Below are 20381 nucleotides of genomic sequence, written 5' to 3' on the forward strand. Positions count from 1 at the left end.
CCAGTTCCAAGCTGATGAGCTAAGGAAATCTGATAACTTTGGGGGGGAGAGGTTTTCTTTAGATCAGTGCTTCAGCTCAGAGCCCAAATGCTCTTATCAAAATACACCCAACATAATCATCACAGTTTAACACTGTAGCGTTATTATGTGTTCCCTTAATTTTGTTTAGCAGTGTACAAAATCCCTGACTGTGCAAGTGTACCTAGAATAATTGATGCAAAGGGCAAAGGGTGGTCACACCAAATACTGATTTGATGTAGATTTTTCTTCTGTTCACTCACTTTGCATTCAGTTAATTGATAAATATAATCTATTAGCAGGTCTATTTTTGAAAGCATTCTTACTTTACAGCATTTTTTCACACCTGCCTAAAACTTTTGCACAGTACTGTATATAATAGGCTGTGGGATACAATTTAATGTTAGCAGATGGAATTGCAAACTGTTTAACTGTTACATTTAAATGTATAATAGGCCTAGTATAAATTTCAACCAACTGCTGCTTAATAAACTACAACTAGCTTTGTTGTGACTGAGGATTCCTAAACTCAAAGTGTGGATTCTTAAGTGTGGATTAAGTTGATCAACAATACATCTCCCCCACACTCCCCTTCTATTTAAAACTACACAGCCACTTTAATTAAATAATTCGTAGGTATAATCAATTGAGAGATCACAAAAAAGATGACATCATAGAAATGTTTTAATATTTAAAAGTGCAAGCCTAAGCAAATCAGGGCATCTGTGCAAAATCCCAATTGTGTGCTGTTTTGGGGTTTATTGATGTGATAGTTCATTACTTTTCGGATAGTGAAAGAGCCTGGCGAATAACTATAACAGCATGAGATTTGTGTTCCTCGCTGCAACTTGGGTAATAATTACACTCAGTGGTGCCTTTGTGTTTTATTAAAATCTCAAACAACCCAAAGCAATTGGAATATATACTCTTTCTGGCATCTCTTGGCAGCTGCAAATTAATATTTACAAGGCTTCCTAGCCAGAATAATTGAAAGCTTATTGTTGTACAGATTATTCTTATTAGGCTTCCAAGGCAGAATGATTGGAAGACTATTGTTGTTATAATTTTACATAATTGAATATGCTGGACACCTATTGTAATTGTTTTCATTATTATTAGCTGGACATGTATTTAAAGTGCTGGACATCTATTGTTGTTACTCTTGATTATTATTAGGGTGCCAAACATTGAAAGTACCTGATGGCTATTATTATTGTTTGATTAATTATATTGTTATTGTTAGGTTTTCATTAAATTATTCTTCTGATAAAAATGTAAAGCGCCTAGCATGCTCAGAATTTCATGAAAACTCACAATACTTGACATTGTTATAGAATCCTGTGTGGCCTTGCTGTCCAGTGTTCACCAAGTATATATTATATAAAATATAATAATATATGATACCTTTTCAGATTTCTTAAAAGAAACATTTAGTTTGTATGCGTCATTAGATTTATTTGGAATATACACTCACCTAAAGGATTATTAGGAACACCTGTTCAATTTCTCATTAATGCAATTATCTAACCAACCAATCACATGGCAGTTGCTTCAATGCATTTAGGGGTGTGGTCCTGGTCAAGACAATCTCCTGAACTCCAAACTGAATGTCTGAATGGGAAAGAAAGGTGATTTAAGCAATTTTGAGCGTGGCATGGTTGTTGGTGCCAGACGGGCCGGTCTGAGTATTTCACAATCTGCTCAGTTACTGGGATTTTCACGCACAACCATTTCTAGGGTTTACAAAGAATGGTGTGAAAAGGGAAAAACATCCAGTATGCGGCAGTCCTGTGGGCGAAAATGCCTTGTTGATGCTAGAGGTCAGAGGAGAATGGGCCGACTGATTCAAGCTGATAGAAGAGCAACTTTGACTGAAATAACCACTCGTTACAACCGAGATATGCAGCAAAGCATTTGTGAAGCCACAACACGTACAACCTTGAGGCGGATGGGCTACAACAGCAGAAGACCCCACCGGGTACCACTCATCTCCACTACAAATAGGAAAAAGAGGCTACAATTTGCACAAGCTCACCAAAATTGGACAGTTGAAGACTGGAAAAATGTTGCCTGGTCTGATGAGTCTCGATTTCTGTTGAGACATTCAGATGGTAGAGTCAGAATTTGGCGTAAACAGAATGAGAACATGGATCCATCATGCCTTGTTACCACTGTGCAGGCTGCTGGTGGTGGTGTAATGGTGTGGGGGATGTTTTCTTGGCACACTTTAGGCCCCTTAGTGCCAATTGGGCATCGTTTAAATGCCACGGCCTACCTGAGCATTGTTTCTGACCATGTCCATCCCTTTATGACCACCATGTACCCATCCTCTGATGGCTACTTCCAGCAGGATAATGCACCATGTCACAAAGGTCGAATCATTTCAAATTGGTTTCTTGAACATGACAATGAGTTCACTGTACTAAACTGGCCCCCAGAGTCACCAGATCTCAACCCAATAGAGCATCTTTGGGATGTGGTGGAACGGGAGCTTCGTGCCCTGGATGTGCACCCCACAAATCTCCATCAACTGCAAGATGCTATCCTATCAATACGGAACAACATTTCTAAAGAATGCTTTCAGCACCTTGTTGAATCAATGCCACGTAGAATTAAGGCAGTTCTGAAGGCGAAAGGGGGTCAAACACAGTATTAGTATGGTGTTCCTAATAATCCTTTAGGTGAGTGTATATTCTATTATGTACGATGCATATCTTCAAAGTTCATTTTTTTTGGCTGTGACTGATAATGCTGAAACTGTTCCAGTTCAAGCATTTTATGGCCTCCTGCTTCAAATGGAATAACACTTGGAGATGGAGATTTTTGGAATGGAGCACAGCCAAATGAGTCCAGGTGGAAGTATATCTTCATAGTATAGCTAAAATAAATTAAACTTAATAAATTAAAAACAAGCAACAAACATAACAAAGGAAAATCTGTTTAAATTGTGAAACAAAGTAAATGATAAAGCACCTTTTAAAGTATCAAGAGTTCTCATTTTTATATTGAAATAACGTAGTAGCCAGCAGTCAGCCCCTGTTAAATAGGTTAGCAGTGTTATTTTCCTGGACAATAATATATAAATACATGTCTGGACTTAATATAATATGTGAAAATTAAAATAATTACTACTTGCGTTTTGATTACATAGTTGTTGGCAATGTTTTTATTAGTTGGCAATGCTAATGGCTACATAGCAATTTATTCTTGAATTTCTGTGATCACAGAAGTTAAAATGTTTACTTGCATGACAGATTTTGGTTAGCATTTATTTGTTTTCAGTTTTTTAGTCTTGTAGACTTGGGTCAAATGTATATGCAGTATTCCTCAAACACTTTTAAGATTGTAACATTGAATAAGTACTGTGGTAAAATGTCTCCCCTTTTATCACAGTACTACCAATTCAGTGCCACCAAACTCATCTCTTCACAGTCTTCTCTTCCTGAGGAGGTGACAGGTCTGAAGTGGATTAGAAGATTATTTGAATTCAATTTTATAGAGGGGTGAGGATTGGTAAAGGAATAATAAAAAGCTCTCCCTTAGATGAAATGGGACTGAACACAGTCTTCAGAGTGTTTGTAAAGTATTGGAAATGCATTTGACCCCAAGTCTAGGTTATTGGCTAATGTTACACATTTGTGTATCTTTTTATGCATTAACGTTTTTGCCTGATATTGTGTTGCTCTCAATTTGTGATTTTATTTAGAGAAATACATTATTTTATGTACTATAATTTGGCTGTATTCATGCAATATGGCATTTCAGTTGCCCAAATATAACAACTTGGAAACCTTTTTGATGTTCTTCAGATGTGGATGATGGCGACACTGTGACGGATTTCATGGCACAAGAAAGAGAGCGGGGCATCACCATCCAGTCTGCCGCTGTAACATTCGACTGGAAAGAGCACAGGATTAATCTAATAGACACACCAGGTACAGATGGGGTCCCAAAGATATTTAATAATCATCCAAGAAGTATTCTTACTGCAAATAGTTTTTGAAAATGCTTGAATAATAATGGTCTGATACCTTCTTATGAATGTATGTAAAAATATTTTAGGTTGTGTTGCAGATAATGGTAAAACCATCCACATACTAGTTCCAAACATATCAGACCCATAGTCTCTCCCTCCTTAATAAAACCAATGTATTTTAAACTTGCAGGTTCATAGCCCTGTATATCTAAATATTCATCCCCCAGAACTGTGTAGCACATTTTGAAGGGAAAATCCATTTTGTTTGTCCTTTGCATTTTTAAGGACCCTGTACATTTGGATTTTGACATGTTAGCTTTACTAAAATTCCCTGTAGTTTTTATTGCTGCTGTACATTCATTGGAAAGACTGCTGTCACCTCTCGGTTCCAGGTCATGTGGATTTCACTGTGGAAGTGGAACGAGCTCTGCGGGTGTTGGATGGCGCTGTAGCTGTGTTTGATGCTTCAGCTGGTGTGGAGGTGGGTTGTATTCTGATCTGGTTTGTGAACCTGTTACATTAAGCAGTATTTTTCTTTTCTTTCTTCATTCTTATTTTCAGAAATTAAAATGCACTTTAGAATTTCCTCAGGGGTTTACTTCAATTAAAAATATTAAGGACTTGTGTATTTTTTACATGTATTTTTCATACGGGTTTAAGATCTCATTCTCAAGTAAAGCTTATAGTATCTGTGTTGGATACTGTGGAAAGGGATCTTGCAGCTCTAAGGAAAGATATAAGAAAGGTCTTCTCATGGATTGTCAGTTTAATAATTACAAAAAAGCTACACCTATTTCAGTGATTATCTTACCTATACATTTCAGAGCTTAATATGTAATAATATAAATGTAGTGCTTAGTGTTAAGTTCAGTATACAATTTCATATACAACTTGAAATCTCAAACTTTTTCAAATCATTAAACATCTTTGATTAGGCAAATTGTTAATTTAGTGCCCAGTGGTGGTGACAACTGTATTTATGTTGTCTGAAATGAACCCGCATAAAAACCAGTTAAGCAGTGTGTGATGGAAAGCCTGCTCAAGAGTTGAGAAGTCAGTGCAGGTAAAATTGTGAAATACAATTTATACTTGAACAGCAACACTCAGAATACATGCAGTCAATTTTCACTTCCTCACTCTGTGAGGATTCATTTTCAAGAGACGTTTAACCTCAAGAAAACAAAGAAAAACTATGCTGTATACATGTGTCCTATCCTGGCCAACAATGCTGGTTATTTTTGACTTTGCGATAAAAGGATAACTCAATCAAAGAACATCTTGTAGTTCATCAGGAAACATCTTGCAATTCAGCAAAGTTTCACACAGGATATTTAATATTGTAATTAACCCTCATCAATTATCATCATCATTTTTGTCTGTATGCAAACTATCTTACACCGTATGCATTTTGCATCTTTTATATTAATATATATGCAACTAAATACATTATTCCACTGTATTCCTCCTACTAAATTTAACTCCAGTCTGCTTAGTCGAAGGTGATAAGTTTGCCTCTGATCTGTTTGCTTGGAGTCACGCAAAGAGAGAAAAAGGAACTTGGCAACACAAAATGTTCTCATAGTGACATCGCTCCCATCTGATGTGGAAGCCCCCTTTGGAATGCACTGCCTTCTGAAAAGGATTGCTTGCATTACTCACAACCAGTGTGGATGTAGCCTTACATATAAAATACATATTCTTAAATGTTTATGTCTGTTCATTCTATCTTTTAATGCTTAAATGAGAGCACAGTGGTCAGCAAATCTAATAAAAGCATACTTAAAGACAGGACAGGAATTTGAAGTTGCACCTAAACTAAATTAAATGCATTCCTAAATAATGAAGTTTGGCATCAGTATATTTCAGTGCAATGCAACTTAATTATGTTATTTTTTTGTCTTGTAGTCTCTGGTTTTAGTGGTGAATGTTGGTCAATCTACATATTTTAATCAGTATAGGTTTCAAAATGTAATCGCAGATGCCTGCATTAAGAAATTACAAAAGGTTAATATTGTATTATTATTATTCGGAAAAAACTGCTTCGGTTTTCATTGTTATGCTGTTTAAAAATACCTAACATTATGTTCCATATACATGATATTTTAGCTATGTGTTGGAACTTTATGGCACTGTGATTTAAAAGGATACAGTTTTATATTACAATATGTGTGAGAGAGGTTTTCTTTATTTTATAAAATGGTAAAAGTATTTATTTTATGTGTGAAAGTGTTTAAATCTAAAGTTAGGTGAACAAAGGATACATTATAGGTTAAAAAAAGGAAATACAATAAGTGGCAAAGTTAAGAACAATTGCCTTCCACTATTCCATTAATTGTTATTGGAAAAAAGCTTTTCTATCCATTTAATCAGTCATGACTTTCAAGAATGTCCCACTACTATACAATTAGAAATAACGCAAGGATTGAACGTTTAAGTTTAAGTTTTCATTATTAATTCGATGATTTGGTGCTATAGAAGCTAAAAATAAGCTCAGTTTGTTAGACTTCATGTTTGGAAGAAAAAAATGTCAAGGCTATATTAAACCTGGAATTTTTTATTAATTTGGAGGTGTTATTATTTGTTCTACCAGGCTCAGACACTAACAGTGTGGCATCAAGCTGACAAGCATCGTGTACCGCGCATTTGCTTTCTTAACAAAATGGACAAGCCTGGAGCCAGGTAAGAAGAAAAGAAAATCATAAACTCAGTCTTTACTGTTAGTACTTTTTCGTTGTCTGTAGAATTGGGGTAAATTCTGAATTGAGTTGAAATTAAGAGGTCAATTACAATGTAAGTGTAATCAAGTTTGATAAAGAACTGGAAGTGAGAGAGAGAGATTTTTAATTGGTATTTAATTAGATTTTTCATTCTTACAGGACTATCATTTTCAATTCCATTGTATTTATTATTTCTTTCTTGGCAGACGCTCATGCCCATTTTTAGGCTGTGTCAGATTAATTGAATGAAGTTAAGTTCATTCAATTAAGTTTCCACAACTGATGTTTTTGTTGTTAATTTTTAACTTATATTATTTAAATCGATACAGATTGGTGAAGCACTTCACCATTGTAATTTGTGCTCTTCAGACAAAATGTATTATATTTGTAATTTTCCCAGTGTATTCATATAAAAATAAACATACATTTAGCTGCAAAGCAGCATGGCTCAGCAAGGAAATAAACTAAACAAGGAAATGTACAAACCTGGCAGAAAGCCTTACCTGAAGTCAGTATAGCAAGATCTGGTTGAACCTGGCATTTGGTTTCAGATAACAGGCTGGAAAAATGCAATATGACTCGCAAAGCATGTGACCGCACCGTATCAAAAAATAAAATAGCATTCATCTTAACAGCAGATACAGTTCATATTATGTTAGTGTGTCAATGTGAGGATGTTGATATGGGCTAGTTCTGAAGAGAGGTCCAGGCAGAATGAAGAAATGGCAATAGACAACCAGAAAATAAATGATGGTCTGAAAGTGCAGTTTATTTACAGTGAAGATATGGTGTGATGAGAGTCCACAAAGTTATAGGTAACATTTACAGTCCAGGAATTCAATTTGGATGTATAAATATAATTTAAATTGGGGGTAATGTTTTACGTTGCATAAACCATGGTAAGTTTTGAATCAAGCAAATTCTCATACCTAACAGCACCCGAAACAGTGGTTTATTTTGCCAATAATGGTGGTTGATCCCTTACATAAATATAAACAAACCAAAATAAAATGTACTTGTCCCAAATTGATTACAAAAGAATCAATGACATTTGGCAGGTGCCTTCATCAAATGTGATTTTAACCTATATAAAACGTTGTCCAGTAATTAAAGACCTCAGCCAGTTTAATTGACCAGCACATTAATTTCTCACAGATATGACATTTGACATTTGACATTAACATTTGACACCATGCACATACTAACACAGTTATCTCAAACTATATCAGTTTTTCTTATTCAGTTGAGAGCATCAAGAAAAAACTGAAGACGAATCCCATCCTTTTACAGGTAATACTGTAAACTTCTTCTCAATACTTATTACTGAAGATTTAAAACTAGGACTATCAAATCCAGACCCATCACTTTCTTTTTGTGTTTTCAGAACTGCTATAGGTTTATAAATAGGTCTTAACAAATCAGGGTATAATATATTAGTTGATATTGTTTCATGGATTGACACAAATCTAACATTCATATAAATGCTGTTTCTTCCACCATAATAAATATGTTGATGAGTCTTAATGTGATCTGTTTTCACATCTGTTTCACATAAATAATTTCCACTTTGCTTTACAGCTTCCTATTGGAAGTGGTAGAGGTTTCACAGGGTTGGTTGATTTGATTACAAATGAAAGAGTGTTGTGGAATATAAAATCCAGAGTAGATGATGGAAGAGTGTTTGAGAAGAGACCCCTCACCCCCAAAGATGACCCAGAACTGCTGGAAGAGGCCAAAGAAGCAAGATGTGCCCTTATAGAAAAGGTAATCTGTATAAAAGTTCTAAAGTAAAATTTTAACATACATAATTTCTTAGTTCTTGTCTAAAGCAATCAAACTATTATCAGCCTCTAATATCAATATATTAAATGTACATTTGACTATATTATGAGCTGAATGTGATTTGGTTACTACTATTTTCATAAAGGGGACTGTTTTGTTTGTTTGTGTTGCTATACGAGACCCCACTGTGGGAAGTAACAGAAAAAGGTCCTTTCTTTCTTAGCAGACGTCTTTCTTGTGGCTGAAAAGAACTGTGTGTGTATTTATTGTATTAAGTTGAGGGTAGTGTGTAACTTACCGAGCACTAAGTCCTCATGAATACCACAACCTAGAAAATGCACTTAGGTAACAGTATAACATTCAAGGTTTATTTATTGCTACCTGTCAATCAATACCTACAGGTTGCTGATCTGGACGATGAATTTGCAGAGTTAGTGCTGGGGGAGTTCAGTGAGAATTTGGATTCAGTGCCTCCTGGAAAAGTAAGAATTATTCCTATTACCATAGTCTGTCTTTAACTGTACTTTAAAACTGTTTAATGTTTGCACACAATCAAATAAAGGACAGTAGGGGCATATTAATTATAATTAATAATTAACAGGAGATAAACAGCACCTTTATCAAACAAAGATGAATACGAATGCAGTTTGAGCTTGTATTTGATGTCCCTTCTCAAAGTGTCTGGGTGAACTCGGAGACATACAGTCACACTACCATTGAACGTAGCTAAGGTAAAAAAGACCAATCCCATGTTCTAAATAGTCTTTTCTGCTATCCAGTAAATGTTGAGACGTCACATCCTGAAACACAAAATCGCTCTCCTTTGAAGTGTTTACAGTAGCCATGATTATGATGACAGTTGTATTTTTGAGATTTAAGTGACTAAAATAATAGGATGGAACAGAAATATCACACAGTGTAATCCCACTAAGAAGCCAATCATTTATTGATTTTAAGGCCGACAGTAAATGTTTTATGAATGTCATTTGGAAAGTAAAATGTTTCACTGGTTACTCAATAACAGACTTTATTACCTGTGTATTCAGCTGCACGCTGCGATCCGCCGGGTTACACTTGCTCGCTTGGCTGTGCCTGTGCTTTGTGGAAGTTCTTTGAGGAACAAGGGGGTGCAGCCATTACTGGATGCCATTGTTGCGTACCTGCCTGCACCTAATGAGAGTCACCACGACCTGCTGTGAGTAGGACCTGCTGTGTGTTGATTCTTAAATATCAACACCCTTTTTAAAGTGTACAAGGTACGAGACATTAAAAATGGTAAACTGTACACTGATACATCAGTCATTGAAAATAATATATATATATCGTTGTGTGTTTACAAAACATTTTAAAAATGAGGACCCTTTATTTTGGATATTGTTGCTGCATTTCTCTGGGCTACACAGACATTAAGTCGTTCTTACACAGATCATTGTTTAGTCTAAAAAAAAGTGTACAATAAATATAACACTAATTGGTCTATACTTCTTTATATATCCCTTCCAGGCGCTTATATGAACATGATCTGTGTGCGCTTGCATTTAAAGTTCTCCACAACAAACAGCGTGGGCCTCTTGTGTTTGTCCGTATCTATGCAGGGACCATGAAGCCCCAGAGTGCTGTCTACAATATCAACCGAGAAAACACGTATGTATATAGCTCTACCTTTAAAAAAAAGTAGGAACCAGCAGATCACAATTTCAGGCCATTTCACATCATTAAACCAACATCAATACTGCCTTTTGTCTTCTGAAAAAAAAAAAAGTCGGATTAATTCAGGGTTCCAGATTACCTTTCCTTCTGTGCTTATGAATTTCTCTAAATCCATCGAGTTGTTCAGCTTGTAAACATAATGTAAGAAGTAATTTTTTTTTAATGTAGTTGTTATTATATTAAAATTTCAAATTTAATTATGTGTATGCCCCCATACAGTCATCCTGGGTTAAGGGATTATTCTTATGAACAGTGGAATAAGAAGGCTGCAGTCTAGGATTGGTTGATGCTCCGAGGAGTCAAAGTTTTTAAAAAATCCTCCACTTGGGTTGGAGACTGTCTCCCAACACATTTCCACAGACTGTACAAACATGTTGTTTTTCATTGTTCATTCATTGTTGTACAGAGAAACAATAGCATGTAAAAACTGGAAGCTGTTTAAATGACAACTGCCATACTTTAGTGCTTTAATTTCCTTTGCTTCCCATGTTAAACATGCTAGCCACAATGGGTAAAGATACTTTTATTATGGACTGGTTGGGAATTATGGAGTATGACATTGGAATCTCTACCCTAATAGGCTAGTAACGACCATGATGAAGTGTAATTTTGTGATGCCTTTAAGCTGCAAATCTCCCAAAATTGGATAAAGTTTACTTTGTAGTTTCTCTGTTTAATCCCCCCAGGGAGAGGATCAGCCGCCTCTTGCTTCCTTTCGCAGACCAGCAGATTGAAATTCCATCCCTAACCGCAGGAAATATTGCTCTCGCAGTTGGCCTGAAGCAGGTAAGATATCCCAGCCGTTTATTAATTTGCAGAAGCTTGTGTTTATTTTGCATTGACTATTCTTTTAGAAACTCATCCTGAATGCTCTTATAATTCTTAAGTTTAAAACATGCTGTCTTAAATGTCCAAAAAAATCTTTCCTAGACTGTCACTGGGGACACCATCGTTTCCTCAAAATCTTCTGCATTGGCTGTGGCCAGTAGAGCTGCCAAGGAGAAAGGGAAGACTCTAGGGTCAAGCAGAGAGCAGGAGAGCCTGGTCCTGGCCGGAGTGGAGATCCCTGAACCGGTCTTCTTCTGTACCATTGAGCCCCCTTCAATGTCCAAACAATCTGGTAAATGATTCTTGTTTGCTTTCATGGGTAATATCTGGGGGTCTTCTTAATGTTCAGATAAAGTAAACAGCACAATGATTCTGCAGCCCTAGGAGGAGTGTGAAACAGGATCCCGACATGTAGCCGGGAATGGAGCCCCTTTTGTGGCAGGGATCTGGGTGGGAGCCCGGGGACTCGATCAGGCCAAACAGATTTTTTGCACAGGTCTCCTGCCTGTAAATAAACCCTGTTAACAAAAAAGGTTACATATATACACTCACCTAAAGGATTATTAGGAACACCTGTTCAATTTCTCATTAATGCAATTATCTAACCAACCAATCACATGGCAGTTGCTTCAATGCATTTAGGGGTGTGGTCCTGGTCAAGACAATCTCCTGAACTCCAAACTGAATGTCTGAATGGGAAAGAAAGGTGATTTAAGCCATTTTGAGCGTGGCATGGTTGTTGGTGCCAGACGGGCCGGTCTGAGTATTTCACAATCTGCTCAGTTACTGGGATTTTCACGCACAACCATTTCTAGGGTTTACAAAGAATGGTGTGAAAAGGGAAAAACATCCAGTATGCGGCAGTCCTGTGGGCGAAAATGCCTTGTTGATGCTAGAGGTCAGAGGAGAATGGGCCGACTGATTCAAGCTGATAGAACAGCAACTTTGACTGAAATAACCACTCGTTACAACCGAGGTATGCAGCAAAGCATTTGTGAAGCCACAACACGTACAACCTTGAGGCGGATGGGCTACAACAGCAGAAGACCCCACCGGGTACCACTCATCTCCACTACAAATAGGAAAAAGAGGCTACAATTTGCACAAGCTCACCAAAATTGGACAGTTGAAGACTGGAAAAATGTTGCCTGGTCTGATGAGTCTCGATTTCTGTTGAGACATTCAGATGGTAGAGTCAGAATTTGGCGTAAACAGAATGAGAACTTGGATCCATCATGCCTTGTTACCACTGTGCAGGCTGGTGGTGGTGGTGTAATGGTGTGGGGGATGTTTTCTTGGCACACTTTAGGCCCCTTAGTGCCAATTGGGCATCGTTTAAATGCCACGGCCTACCTGAGCATTGTTTCTGACCATGTCCATCCCTTTATGACCACCATGTACCCATCCTCTGATGGCTACTTCCAGCAGGATAATGCACCATGTCACAAAGGTCGAATCATTTCAAATTGGTTTCTTGAACATGACAATGAGTTCACTGTACTAAACTGGCCCCCACAGTCACCAGATCTCAACCCAATAGAGCATCTTTGGGATGTGGTGGAACGGGAGCTTCGTGCCCTGGATGTGCATCCCACGAATCTCCATCAACTGCAAGATGCTATCCTATCAATATGGGCCAACATTTCTAAAGAATGCTTTCAGCACCTTGTTGAATCAATGCCACGTAGAATTAAGGCAGTTCTGAAGGCAAAAGGGGGTCAAACACAGTATTAGTATGGTGTTCCTAATAATCCTTTAGGTGAGTGTATATATTAATAATAAACACATCACGGAGCCATGTGTCATGAAGGAACTAAATTAATTATATAATTATATTAATTAGTTTAGGGCTTCGCTTAGTAATCAGTGTCTTTCTAGTTTTACAGTGTTGATAATCTGAATCATATTATATATTGACAGAAAAGGTTTTTGTGCTCACGAGTCAGGCGGACGTCCCCGGGGTGTAGCAAAAGGAAGTGGAGTTCTTTACATTGTTTTGAAGCTGAAGGTTCCACACCATTAGTGACTATTTTCTCATTGAAAGACAGCCTCTATTCCCTCTAGTATCGTGAAGTGGATTAATCCGTTATTTAGAAACAACAGCAGCTATAGTTACACTAAGCAGAATAACACAAAACTCAAAAGACTAATTATAGACAAGAAGAGAACATTTAAAATTCCACCTGGGGGCATGTCAGTTTATTTAATATAAGTTGACTAAAGAACTGGATAGCTTCTGCAGCAATGAAATTGACTAGGAGCATCCGAGTCTGTGTGTGAAAATCCGTCACATGTAAACTCATGTTGTTTATAGAAATCTGGTCTATATGTGTAAAGCAAATATTCTTAATTGATTGTTGTCATTTTACCTGAATATTTGATTGTGGTCTAACCAAGATAATACAAATTTAAACCTCAATTTTGCCTGTATATATTTTTGACTATCTTACTAATTTCCAAATTCTTGAAATAAATGGTGGATTTTGATCAAAGTATTCTGTGTTTTGGGTGTGTGGGTAGACTTGGACCATGCCCTGAAGTGTTTGCAGAGGGAAGACCCCAGTCTGAAAGTCAAGATGGATCCAGACTCAGGACAGGTGATAATACTTTTATTCTTCAAGATATGCATTAGTGTCTCCATGTCCTGTGATACAAATCTGCAATGAAATGGGGATTGTTTTTAAAGAGGCTTATTTATGGCTGTGGTTGGTGAAAAGGTTGTCTCAAATTCAACTGAACATTAATTTGCAAAAATATTTGAATTAAGTGCATTTAAGCCATGCACAGGCTGTTAGATATAAGTGATCTCTATACCAGATTTTTAAAAACTTTAAAAACTTTTAAAAACAGAAGGCTTAACCAACTGATGATGCTTAAATTCAATAGGAAAATGTAATGCACAGGACATTTTCTTTCCTGAATCTCTAAGTGGCACTTAATGTGCATTATATTATTATTATTATTATGTTATCTTTGTAATATACATATATATTACAGCTTTGATGTTATGAATTAAGCATTTTATATAACCTGTTTGAGGAATCAGTGCTGTTTCTTTTATTCTGTTGTTGAGAAATTGTACTCCTACTACTACATTTTAAAAATGTTAAGCTTATTTATTTACATATTCTAACTAATAATATTGAATAAGGGATTTATTAGAAGAAAAAAAAATGTCCATACCTGCTGCCACTCAATAAACACACAGCTTAATAGGAAGACTAACTGAGATGATTAAAGGGATCTTGAGATATTAATCAATAAGTGGTTTAGTTAATTTAATCAAGCAGACTCCAAGGTCACCTTGTGTGGGGAGTAATGAAGTACCGTCTTAGAAAGCAGGTTGCATAAAACGCAGGACCCTACTGATATGCAAATATCTAAGTTCTAGACAAAATTCAAACAAGATAATTGAGTATGAAATTAGAAAAACAATTAAGGACAAATGGTCTGTGTACATTCTATTTCCCAAAAAGCAAGAAAATCTTGCATGAGAAAGTGTTCTAGTCATTATACACTGATTAATGCAAGACTTTGCATGACTTTTATATGAAACTTACCACCAAAACAAACTTTTATTTTGTAGATTAATAGGTTCAATTGAAAAATCTTCCCTGTTAAATTTGATCGTACTTTAAACATAGAATATATTTATACATTGTTTTAATTAAGTTTAACTGTTGTTCTGAGTGGTTTTTCTTCTTAAAAAAATTAATAAAAAGCCTCCCAAACATTACCCAAGTTAACATTTAATCTAATTAAATTACTGATTAGGAGTATTATACCAGATTGTTGGTTTATTTTATAAACAATGTAATTATTATTCTGTGATGGAATACTTTTTCAAAGTAACTCTCCCAACACTATTTCTCTCTTTTCTAAGACTATACTGTGTGGGATGGGGGAGCTTCACATTGAGATCATTCATGATAGAATAAGAAGAGAATATGGAATTGAGACTTACCTCGGGCCCTTACAGGTGGCTTACAGAGAAACAATCTTGCAGTCTATTTCTACAACAGGTAATTCATCCTAACATTAACGCACTGAAACATGATTGCGTATTTACAATTAATAAGATCATTGACAAAATGTTGCAGTCTTGACTAATATTTTATATATCATAGATTGAACTTCTGCTGAAAAGTTTGAAAACTTTTGCTTCATCTTCTTTTTCAGATCTGCATATTTTTCAAATAAAAAAGTATGCATTAGCTTTGATTTACACTCACCTAAAGGATTATTAGGAACACCTGTTCAATTTCTCATTAATGCAATTATCTAACCAACCAATCACATGGCAGTTGCTTCAATGCATTTAGGGGTGTGGTCCTGGTCAAGACAATCTCCTGAACTCCAAACTGAATGTCTGAATGGGAAAGAAAGGTGATTTAAGCAATTTTGAGCGTGGCATGGTTGTTGGTGCCAGACGGGCCGGTCTGAGTATTTCACAATCTGCTCAGTTACTGGGATTTTCACGCACAACCATTTCTAGGGTTTACAAAGAATGGTGTGAAAAGGGAAAAACATCCAGTATGCGGCAGTCCTGTGGGCGAAAATGCCTTGTTGATGCTAGAGGTCAGAGGAGAATGGGCCGACTGATTCAAGCTGATAGAAGAGCAACTTTGACTGAAATAACCACTCGTTACAACCGAGGTATGCAGCAAAGCATTTGTGAAGCCACAACACGTACAACCTTGAGGCGGATGGGCTACAACAGCAGAAGACCCCACCGGGTACCACTCATCTCCACTACAAATAGGAAAAAGAGGCTACAATTTGCACAAGCTCACCAAAATTGGACAGTTGAAGACTGGAAAAATGTTGCCTGGTCTGATGAGTCTCGATTTCTGTTGAGACATTCAGATGGTAGAGTCAGAATTTGGCGTAAACAGAATGAGAACATGGATCCATCATGCCTTGTTACCACTGTGCAGGCTGGTGGTGGTGGTGTAATGGTGTGGGGGATGTTTTCTTGGCACACTTTAGGCCCCTTAGTTCCAATTGGGCATCGTTTAAATGCCACGGCCTACCTGAGCATTGTTTCTGACCATGTCCATCCCTTTATGACCACCATGTACCCATCCTCTGATGGCTACTTCCAGCAGGATAATGCACCATGTCACAAAGGTCGAATCATTTCAAATTGGTTTCTTGAACATGACAATGAGTTCACTGTACTAAACTGGCCCCCACAGTCACCAGATCTCAACCCAATAGAGCATCTTTGGGATGTGGTGGAACGGGAGCTTCGTGCCCTGGATGTGCATCCCACAAATCTCCATCAACTGCAAGATGCTATCCTATCAATATGGGCCAACATTTCTAAAGAATGCTTTCAGCACCTTGTTGAATCAATGCCACGTAGAATTAAGGCAGTTCTGAAGGCGAAAGGGGGTCAAACACAGTATTAGTATGGTGTTCCTAATAATCCTTTAGGTGAGTGTATACACATGATTAAAGTTTATGGCTGTTAAGTTTTTTTCCTTTACCTGTTAGTCACTAAGACCTATTCTTACAATCACTAGACTGAAATCTACAATCAGTGATTTAACTTTTGTTTGCTATTATTGCCCTTTACAGACACTCTTGACAAGAGTATTGGGGAGAAGAGGCACTTGGTAACCATAGAGCTGGGAGTGAGTGCCTTGCCTGAGAACAGCTCTGCCACGACTTCGGTCATCCGCTACGATGACAGTGTGGAACAGCAGCTCCCTCTGGATGTGAAAGAGGCAATAGAGAATGGGATACAAAGTTCCTATTTTCAAGGTATTAAAAAGATTGTCAAATTTTATTTAAATGTGTAAATTACAAATATCTAACAAATAACAAGGCTATATAATTAATATTTAGGGACTTCCTTTTTAGGACTTGGTTTTGTAACCTGTATTTTAGTCCTCCAGTCCCACAAGGTCAATAATCGAAGAAGTCAAAAGTTAAGTCTACCATGCACAACAAATCAGCACCTAGAAGAATTGATGCTGTTCTGAAGGCAAAGGGTGGTCACACCAAATATGGATTTGATGTAGATTTTTCTTCTGTTCACTCACTTTGCATTTAGTTCATTGATAAATATACTCTATTAACATGTCTATTTTTGAAAGCATTCTTACTTTACAGCATTTTTTCACACCTGCCTAAAACTTCTGCACAGTACTGTGTGTGTATGTATGTATATGAAGAAATGCAAGTGTGCGATCTTTTATTTTGCTCAAATGAATGAAACTGTGTAAAACTTTAATACAAACAACACTGCACAGAGCAACATAATATATTTTACAAATAATGGAGTGATTAAAAAATACAATGATAAAGTATATTCATATCACTGAATTCTGCTGGCACCTTTGACTGCATTTTATCAGTCCTAGAAGAATTTATCCAGCTCCGTCAAATTCCTTGTTTTTTTCTTGTGAATTGCTTTTTTGAGTTTAGGTCTGGAGATTGTGATGGCCAATTGGTAATGCTGATTTGTTTTCACTTAACCATTCACTTCTTGATAATCAATGCTTTAATGGAAATGGGTAGGTATTTTTTTGTTTGTTTGTTTTTTAATATAGCCATCACCCAACTTGTGGAGGTCAGTGACCTTTGCCTGCAATTTTTGGAAATCTGACATTGACCATAACAAAGGATTGCTTCTCTGTGCAACCTCCGTTTATATCCCATGGAAACACGTGACCTTCTATAAATGTTCTAGAAGCCTATTAACTTCCAGACAACAGAAAGTTGATGCAGGATTATTTTGGAGATACATACAGGTTTGAATAAATGTGGTCATTTTTTTTGTGCCATTATTTTTAAAACACATTGCTTGGTGCTGTGTTATAATTTATTTGATTGAAAAAATGATTGCAAACTTGCATTTCTTCTATTAAATCACATTGATGTTACACTTTATTAAGGGTATGCATTAATCTGGAGGCTACTGTATATATATTATTTCCAAAACCCTTTGCTAGTAATTTCTGTGTAGGCAGGCTCCTGGCTTTCTGCTGACATTAGTTTCTGTCACTCCAGGTCCTCTCCTGGGGTTCCCTGTGCGGGGCGTACTGACCACAGTTAAGTCTGTCAACATGCAGCCTGGAACCTCTATGGCTATGGTCTCAGCCTGTGGGTCTCGCTGCATGCACAAGGTAAGACCCGCTCCATCCGAATAGAGCAGCTTGGTTGACTGTTGAAGATTGCTGAATATAAACCCATGATGGTTCTAGAATCAGCTTAACTTTAAATGCAGACTAGGCAGATCATGTAATGTAGAACAACTGAAAAAACTACTAGAAAATGTCACAGACTTCATATTCTGCTTATATGTCTCTGTCTGTGTTGACTAGGTGCTCTGGGAACATAGAAAATCATTAGTGTATTATATTTGAATCCACTACTTAAAAATAAAAGGAATTTGAGATTCTGGAGGACAGTCTCTGAGGGAAGCAGCACAGGCTATAGCATGTTGTCAATGGTTGATTAAAGGAGATGGTATCTTGACCTTAATCTTGAGCCCTGAAAGTTGAGAATGTATAACTGCACTGTCTCTCTGCTCTGATACTGGTAAGGCTCTGAAGCTGGCAGGAGGACTAGTGCTGGAGCCCTTGATGAGTCTGGAAATCACAACCAATGAAGAGTATCTGCATGCTGTACTGGGGGACCTGGCACAAAGGCGTGGCAGCATTCATGAGATCCAGAGTCGTCAGGAGAACAAAGTGGTGCTGGCTTTTGTGCCTTTGGCTGAAATGATGGTCAGTTAAACTATTCACTGTCTCAGAGCAGCAGCCATACACAAACTCTTAGGCCATGATTTGAGGCCAAAAAAAGATCTCTCAAAGAAATGACAGTGAAATGACTAAAGAATGCACTACTGCAGAAGATGGGAAATATGGAATTTATGGAATATGGAAAATTTGAAATGACCCAACTGAACTTGGGTTTGAGCTGTTGCTGTTCTTTGCAATGCTGTAAAACTTCTCTTCCTCTGTTTTTTAATGAATGTATTTTACCATTGCAGGGTTATGCAACTGTCCTGCGCACTCTGACGTCTGGCACTGCCAACTTCTCTTTGGAACTGTCCAGATATGAGGCGATGAATCCCCAGGATCAGAGCGCCCTCCTCAACAGGATGGCAGGGCTGTCATGACACTCTTTTACATTGAACTCTTACAATGCTGAATGCTCCTGGATCTATAATCTGGCTAGGAAATCAGACTTCATCTTCTGTGTGGAAATTGAATCTGTTATTTGTTTTCTGTACAGTGTAGTCTGTCCAGAAAGCATTACTGACATTAGATTATTATGTGGGGAGCACTTAAAAAAGAAAATGTAAAAATATTATTTATTTCCTGTTATACAGAAGCCTACACACTGAGACTGTAATTTATGTAACATGATATTTAAAACGGTTTGCTGTTTTTTTTCCATATATACTAATTTTATATAATAAATAACAACAACAACAACAAAGGGCTGATACTTTCTACTGTGTATGTATTCATGTGGCGTGTGGGCTCTGGGAACAGTGCAGTACAGTGGAACATCAACAGCCCTTGGGTGGAGATGGCTTGTCAGACCTTGGGTTGGGGTGCACTGTTAGCCCTCTGGGGTGGGCAGTGCCTTGATGGGCTTCCAGGGTGGAGGTCAAGGTGCCTCCTCAGTCCCTAGCAGGGGACTGTTGCTGAAAGACAAAAAAATAAATTGTGCTCAGCTGCTGATCATAAAGTACAGGAGATGACAGAATACATTGTGCATAGCAAATCCGTGGCACACAGGTGACACTATGGATTATAATAGCTAGAAAAACAGACTAAAAAGCTGTCAATATGTCAGTGCAGCATTATCAGAAATACCTGGTAGCATCACAGGCACACATTTAACTGTAATGCAGCTTCCTTTAAAACTTAAATAACTTCTGACAAATGTGTACTATCGCATTTATTTAGTCATACGTGTGTGTTCCACATTAATTGGATAATGAAAATCTTTTGAAATATAAACTTACGTTTGTGGCTAGTCTTATTAACCACATACTTGCCATTAAATAACTTAAACATATTTTTCCGTATTATGTTGCTCAATAGTGTAAAATCGTACAAAACGGGGTATTTTCATGGATTCCTATAACAATTTAATAAATTTAATTACTTAATAGCCACCTATCATGACATTTTCACTCCGTTACTCCAATACCAAGCCCCCACTGCTGTGCGAAGGCTGATGTACCCCAGATGGGCATAACTGATTTGAGTGTTAGCTAAATATTTATTTTGCAAACCTCAAATTTAACATTTAAATGTAACATTTAGATTCAGCATCTACATTTAGATTTTAAGTTAAATATTTATTTTCAAAACCCAGAT

At 37.0% G+C, this 20381-nt stretch overlaps 1 protein-coding gene across 2 annotated transcripts in view; it reads left to right on the plus strand.

Annotated features, from left to right (window-relative positions):
* Positions 1–19488, plus strand: part of gfm2 (GTP dependent ribosome recycling factor mitochondrial 2) — a 32183-nt gene extending 12695 nt beyond the window's left edge. For both annotated transcript variants that reach the window (XM_066698763.1, XM_066698775.1), the window contains exons 6-21: positions 3828–3953; positions 4387–4475; positions 6585–6673; positions 7941–8001; positions 8290–8475; positions 8895–8975; positions 9540–9688; positions 9997–10137; positions 10890–10989; positions 11134–11323; positions 13552–13628; positions 14915–15053; positions 16615–16800; positions 18052–18167; positions 18588–18770; positions 19037–19488. In XM_066698763.1, coding sequence (XP_066554860.1) covers positions 3828–3953; positions 4387–4475; positions 6585–6673; positions 7941–8001; positions 8290–8475; positions 8895–8975; positions 9540–9688; positions 9997–10137; positions 10890–10989; positions 11134–11323; positions 13552–13628; positions 14915–15053; positions 16615–16800; positions 18052–18167; positions 18588–18770; positions 19037–19165 — 2042 coding nt within the window. In that variant the 3' untranslated portion in view covers positions 19166–19488. The remainder of the gene's footprint in view (positions 1–3827; positions 3954–4386; positions 4476–6584; positions 6674–7940; positions 8002–8289; positions 8476–8894; positions 8976–9539; positions 9689–9996; positions 10138–10889; positions 10990–11133; positions 11324–13551; positions 13629–14914; positions 15054–16614; positions 16801–18051; positions 18168–18587; positions 18771–19036) is intronic.
* The last annotated feature ends 893 nt before the right edge of the window (positions 19489–20381 follow it).

Source organism: Amia ocellicauda, chromosome 1 (genome assembly GCF_036373705.1).
Source record: "Amia ocellicauda isolate fAmiCal2 chromosome 1, fAmiCal2.hap1, whole genome shotgun sequence".
NCBI lineage: Eukaryota > Metazoa > Chordata > Actinopteri > Amiiformes > Amiidae > Amia > Amia ocellicauda.